Genomic DNA, 6,487 nt, shown 5'->3' on the forward strand with positions numbered 1-6,487 from the left:
AAAACTGGGTTGAAGAAGCTCATGTGAGATGGAGATTCCTGAATTATTAATTAGGTCATTAAATGGCACATGACATTAAAATAAGTTATTCATTAATCTTTGAGGATTTAGTCTTTCTGTCCAAGTATACTGAAGAAGTGACTTTTAATACTGATTGCAGCACTTGTCTATTCTCCGATTCTGCATCCTTTACTGTCAGGGTTTAAGTGGAAAAGTAACAGGGGTGTCGCTACATATCATTATAATCTGTGACAATCTCCATACCCTACTGTTTAATACTAAACACTGGTCAAGTGCAAGGGGATGAAATGCTACTACATCACTGTAAGAATATTGTTTCATAGTTGAGGTGCATTTCCATTAACTCTATCCATGGACATTCCATTTTCATTTGACTCTGAATAATGTTAAAGCATCTAGCTAGGCAATTGGAACTCTGTTAGCGCATGCCTTTCTGCTTAAGGTCATGGTTTCCATGGTGACTGAATAAGCCCACTACTGTATTTGACATCATATCCTTAATAGTGCTTCCTCCCAGAAAATAACTTGATGACATCTGGATGGGGAACAATGAGAAGAGTGTACCCTCATTCATCTGGAGAATTTCAAATAGAACACAATCATTTATTTCTCAGAAACAAAATGGACCTGAAAAGGAAAAAGGGCTGTTGCATAACCTTTCTTAGATGTTTGACATTATGGAGGGAGTGGAGAACAAAAAGGAAAAGCAGAAGAAAAAAAAAAACAGTTCACATAATTAATGGCCGAGGCAGAGGGATGCAGGTGTGACCTGAACATCTGTTCAGAGCAACATACCTCATCCCTAAAGTCTCTCTCTCTCTGCATAAACCCTAGCACTCTGTACTCTGGGCCTCTGGGCATGGTGTGAATCTGGGCCTGTGTGCCCAATGTGGGAACAGACAACAGACGACATGCAATGTGCTGGGACAGCTGGGTTCGGTGTCCTTAGCCCCCGTTCCCACTCACCAGTCTGTCCTTGCTGCACTGGTTGAAGTCAGGGGTCATAGAGAGTTCATACAGGAGTGTCATCAGTATCCTTGGTGGTGTACCAGGGCTCTTTTTTTGCAATCAAGTAACACAAATTGGTATATCTCTTAACACCTGGGAAAGTGATTAATGTGTCAGGAACCACGTTAATATCATATAGCAATTTTTTGAGATTTGCAATGAGACTGCAGATAAGATGATCTGGGACAGCACCCATATCTGTGATGATATGGTACACCATCATAACAGCTGGTGTGGGATGGGGAAAGGGGGTATGACATTCGGGGAGCTCTCATATGCCTGACTGTATTTGCCAATGCGATTTCCATTACTCACAAAGTTATGATGTATCAGAGCAAGTGGAATAGAGAAGGAATCACAAATGGTATGAATACACAACGTGTAAATGAGACAAACACTGTGTGAAACGTGTGATTTTCTGGCGTAATAAACACGGTGAGACAACTATGATTCGCCTGTTGGCTGTGGTTTAGTTTGGAACACACTTCCCTCGTTTAACGTCCCCAATCTATCGATGGCAGAGCCAAGTGTACATCTGTGTCTAATACATTTCAGTGGCAGATTTAAAGAAAATTGTGTTATTATCAGATTCCTTTGCTGACAGTCCCAGCATTCACCCTCAGATAACGACCAAGCTTTTAATCCATCTAAATTAACAGATGGTCACAAAATATTTAATCAATTAATTTGTTGCAGGAAGAAATCTCTGACGTGATCTAGAAATTATCTAAGTATGTGGGGTAAAAAGAGGTTGCCATCACTTACAGATTTGGGGAAACCAGAACATGTATGGTTAGCATGAGATTCACATAGAGTTTGTAAGCATATTAGTAAACCACCCTCCTTCAAGTGAAGAAAAACTAAACATCTGATGAAATAAGTTCTGAAAAAAGAATTGCAGAATGCAGTTTTTTCTTGATTTAGCCACAATAGATTTTTTCTTAAATAAATAACTTCTGTTTTGTAAAGACACTTTTTGAAACAGTAGACATACCCTAGTTCCCAATGTCATTGAATGAACATCATCAACCAATGATTCGCTGGTCCTCCACTTCCCATCCATAGTCCTCATAACTAATATCCATTAATGTCCCTTTTTATAATTTCATCAGTTCGTCTCATTATGATTTTTTATTTATTTATTTTTTAGATCTGGGTCTCTTGTACATTGTCTTTCGAACTGGCCCGGATTAACAAAGGTTCGTGCACTGAGCTGTGTATGGAGTTGATGGTGGAGACGTGGTTGTACGCAGACTTATAGGCATTGTAATGGTTGAGGTGCTCATGCTCCAGCGGGGGCAGAGTCATGTGGCCCTCCATGGCCGGCCCGCCCGTCACACAGTCCTCGTCTACGTTGATTATCTCGATGGTGCGCTGTGGCGCATGGTGGTTCTGCTGGTGGTGCTGCTTCCTCATCTTGTAGAAAATGATGAGCATGACGGCGGCCATGAGGGTGATGGCCACGAAGCAGCCGATGATGATCTTGGTGGTCTTCATTACCTCATCCAGGCCGGTCATGGAGCTGTCGTTCAGGTCCGTGACAGGGATGGTAAAGGTCTTCTCTGTGGCCCGGGTGGAGAGGGGCGTCCGGGCCGTTGTGGTGGTGGTGGAGGTGGACGTCACAGTCTCCCAGGAGCCGGCGGAGGTGGTGGGGCCCACCTTCTGCCACACGGTGGAGCGCCCCTCGTCGTGCACGGGCTCGATGGTCTCCACTGTTACTGTGGTAAAGTAGCTGAGGACATTCTCTGTGGACGACACGTTGAGAGTGGCAGATGCTGTGGTATTGCCCGCTGAGTTGCTCACCATGCAGGTGTAGGTGCCCGTGTCCTGCATGGTAACGTTGGTGAAGTTTAGCGTGCCGTCGTTGAGCACAGAAATGCGGATCTTGTACGCACCGTGGGTCATGATGGAGCCATTGGGCGTAATCCAACTGACTGAGGTCAGAGAGCTGGCCCTGCACTTCAGCTCTGCTGCCATGCCCTCTGTCACGTTCAGGTCCACTGGCGGCTCCACAATCACCGGTGCGTAACAGTGGAAATAGTTCTGGTCCAGCTCACCTATGTAGCGTCCCTTGTGGCTGGCTGGGGAACTGCAGCGTGCGCAGCAGCTGGTGTTGGCCGGCACCATCTCTTTGAGCCACCAGCTGAGCCACAGGATGTCACAGTTGCAGTTCCAGGGGTTGTGATGGATGTGGACTCTCTCCAGGTGGTGCAGGGGGGTGAAGAGGTCGTGGGGCAGCAGGGTCAGGTTGTTGTGGGCCAAGTTGAGCTCCACCAGCGACTGCAGGTCGTCAAAGGAGTTCCTCTCAATGGTCTGGATCTGGGCATGCATCATCCACAGCTTCTGCAAGTGGATCAGCCCTTTGAAGGAGCCAGGTCTGATGACCGTCAGCTGGTTCCCTGACATCTCCAGCTCGTCCAGCTTGACCAGCGAGATGAGGTTGGGGATCTCCTTCAGATTGCACATGCCCAGGTTCAGGTAGCGCAAGTTGCCGAGGCCCTCAAAAGCCCCGTCGGAAATATACGAGAGGCGTTTGAGTTCCCCTAAATCCAACCTCCGTAGCGAGGGCACCCTGTTGAACGCATACGAGGGAATGCTCTCGATGGGGTTGTTCCTCAGCCATAGCTCCTTGAGCTTAGAGAGGTACTCGAAGGCCCCATTGGGGATTGTGGTGAGGCGGTTGTCAAACAGCTCCAGGGTGTTGAGACTGGCCAGGCCGTTGAAGGCCCCAATCTCAATGTTTCGGATGTGGTTCTTGCTGAGCTGCAGGATCTCCAGGTGCCGCAGGTGCTTGAAGCTGTCCACCTTGATCACCTGGATGAGGTTCTCCTGCAGGTTCAGGTAGCGTGTGTTGGTGGAGATTCCGTCGGGGACCTCACGGAGACCCCGCCGGGTGCAGATCACCTTGCTGAATTGGTTGCTGCAGGAGCAGACAGAGGGGCAGGTCTGAGCACGCACCAGGCCCGCCACCGCCAGGAGCTGGAGGGCCAGGAGCAGCACGAACAAAGGGTCGGACAGGGCCCGGTTCCACCTAGGACCTCTCATCGTCTGCTGCTGCCGAGAAGAGGTCATCTTGTTCAACATTCATAATTCATTGGCTGGGTCATCCACTCTTTGGGAAGAGGCGGTGTTGGGGCAGGCTGAAACGAGAAAAGAACAGAGAGTGGAAGGATTGTTTAGAAGGGAGGAATGTAAATGCAAGCCCATCATGTATTGCATTATGATATAAACATGACATGTGTACATTGGTTTTTAAGTGATGACATTGCACTGTAGCCTGTTAATGTGTTTTTTGTGCAAGGACACATTGCAAGGATGAACCGTGCATAATCTGTCTGAAAAAAGGCTGCAGAAATCAATAGATAAACACACACACACACACACCCCTCCAACACACTCACTCATTCACACCCACTGTGTGCCACAACATGAATAAGCAATGACCTTGGCAGTGTGTTTTATATCCATTTCTGTTTCTGAGTGTGTCCCCCCTGCACTCTCAATCTCAGTCACATAAAACAAAATCCCAATATTGCCTCCAACTTCTGTGCTGTATCTCTCCAGTGGAGGGGAGGAGTGGAGGCAGGCAGAGTCATGTCTGAGGCTGTGGTGTGACTTATATTTCAGACTGGGGGGACATAAATAACAGGAAGCTTGCCACCCACCAGTCCTTCAATCAAGCCGCCATATCAGGAAAGTTCTGATTACATCTCGTGGTGATGCTCAGAGGTACGTATGTGGCTGGACTGTGAAAAGGCAGAGGCACAAAGATATCAGGGAATGATGATATGTCTGTATCATATGTCATGCTGTTAGGAGATGTGTGCACTGTACTATGCTGTACTACCCTTTGAATAACAATTTTTTGGATCCAGGTAGAACCTATTTGGTTCCAAGTAGAATCCTTTTTGGTTCCATGTAGAACCCTTTCCACTGAGGATAGTACATGGAACCAAAAAGGGTTCTCATATGGGGACAGCCGAAGAACCATTCTGGAACACTTTTTTCTAAGAGTGACAGTTGACTTCAGTGGTGCAGCCTACAGCATGTATGAGGGAGCCACAATAGTGCACTTGAAGAATCAAATCAAATCAAATTGTATTGTATTTGTCACATGCGCCGAATACAACAGGTGCAGACCTTACTCTGAAATGCTTACAAACAAGCCCTTAACCAACAATGCAGTTCAAGAAATAGAGTCAAGAAAATATTTGTATGTAAATAGTCCGTCTGGCCATTTTATTAATTGTTCAACAGTCTTATGGCTTGGGGGTAGGAGCTGTTAAGGAGCCTTTTGGACCTAGATTTGGCACTCTGGTACCGCTTGCCATGCGGTAGCAGAGAAAACAGTCTATGACTTGGGTGACTGGAGTCTTTGACAATTATTTGGGCCTTCCTCTGACACCGCCTAGTATATAGGTCCTGGATGGCAGGAAGCTTGGCCTCAGTGATGTACTGGGCCATACGCACTACCCTCTGTAGCGCCTTATAGTCAGATGCCGAGCGGTTGCCATACCAGGCGGTGATGTAACCGGTCAGGATGCTCTCGATGGTGCAGCTGTAGACCTTTTTGAGTATCTGGGGACCCATGCCAAATCTTTTCAGTCTCCTGAGGGGGAAAGGTGTTGTCGTGCCCTCTTCATGACTGTCTTGGTGTGTTTGGACCATGATAGTTTGTTGGTGATGTGGACACCAAGGAACTTGAAACTCTCGACCCGCTCCACTACAGCCCCGTCGATGTTAATGGGGGCCTGTTCGGCCCTCCTTTTCCTGTAGTCCACGATCAGCTCCTTTGTCTTGCTCACATTGAGGGAGAGGTTGTTGTCCTGGCACCACACTGCCAGGTCTCTGACCTCCTCCCTATAGGCTGTCTCATCGTTCTTAGCTACAGCGCATTCTCCACTGTGTGCGTGCAGCCATAGTGCCAGTTCTGTAACAAAATACTTCCCATTTTTGCTGGAAGATGGGCAGGCTATTACTGTAACTACCGATTAATTGCATGATTACCAAGGCCATTAATTATTTAATTACCAAACCCCAATTCTGATCAGCCCAAAGCCTGAGGGTGGACATAGTGGTGTTTCTGTGCAGGAGACCAGGCAAATGTGACAGGGTACACACATAAGTCTCAAAATCACATTCCATTAAAGCTCCTCTAATTTGTTAGAATTAATGCCCAGCAGAAAATAATTGACCATGGGTAGAATTTAGGGCACAGTGTGACTTTATTTTGGCTCGCCTCATCTCTCTCTGAGTGGCGCAGTGGTCTAAGGCACTGCATCGCAGTGCTAACTGTGCCACTAGAGATCCTGGTTCGAATCCAGGCTCTGTCGCAGCCGGCCGCGACCGGGAGACTCATGGGCGGCGTACAATTGGCCCAGCGTCGTCCAGGGTAGGGGAGGGAATGGCCGGCAGGGATGTAGCTCAGTTGATAGAGCATGGCGTTTGCAACGCCAGG

The 6,487-nt window shown here is 47.5% G+C and overlaps 1 protein-coding gene across 1 annotated transcript; it reads right to left on the reverse strand.

The window, feature by feature from the left end:
• Positions 1-2,175: 2,175 nt before the first annotated feature.
• LOC311137190 (leucine-rich repeat-containing protein 4C-like) lies at positions 2,176-4,113 on the reverse strand (the record flags this gene model as incomplete). Its single annotated transcript, XM_084171549.1, has 1 exon — positions 2,176-4,113. The coding sequence occupies one exon, from the start codon at positions 4,111-4,113 to the stop codon at positions 2,176-2,178; it is 1,938 nt and encodes a 645-aa protein (XP_084027675.1).
• Positions 4,114-6,487: the final 2,374 nt, after the last annotated feature.

This window comes from Coregonus lavaretus (assembly GCF_964263955.1).
Source record: "Coregonus lavaretus genome assembly, chromosome: 11".
In the NCBI taxonomy this organism is placed as follows: Eukaryota; Metazoa; Chordata; class Actinopteri; order Salmoniformes; family Salmonidae; genus Coregonus; species Coregonus lavaretus.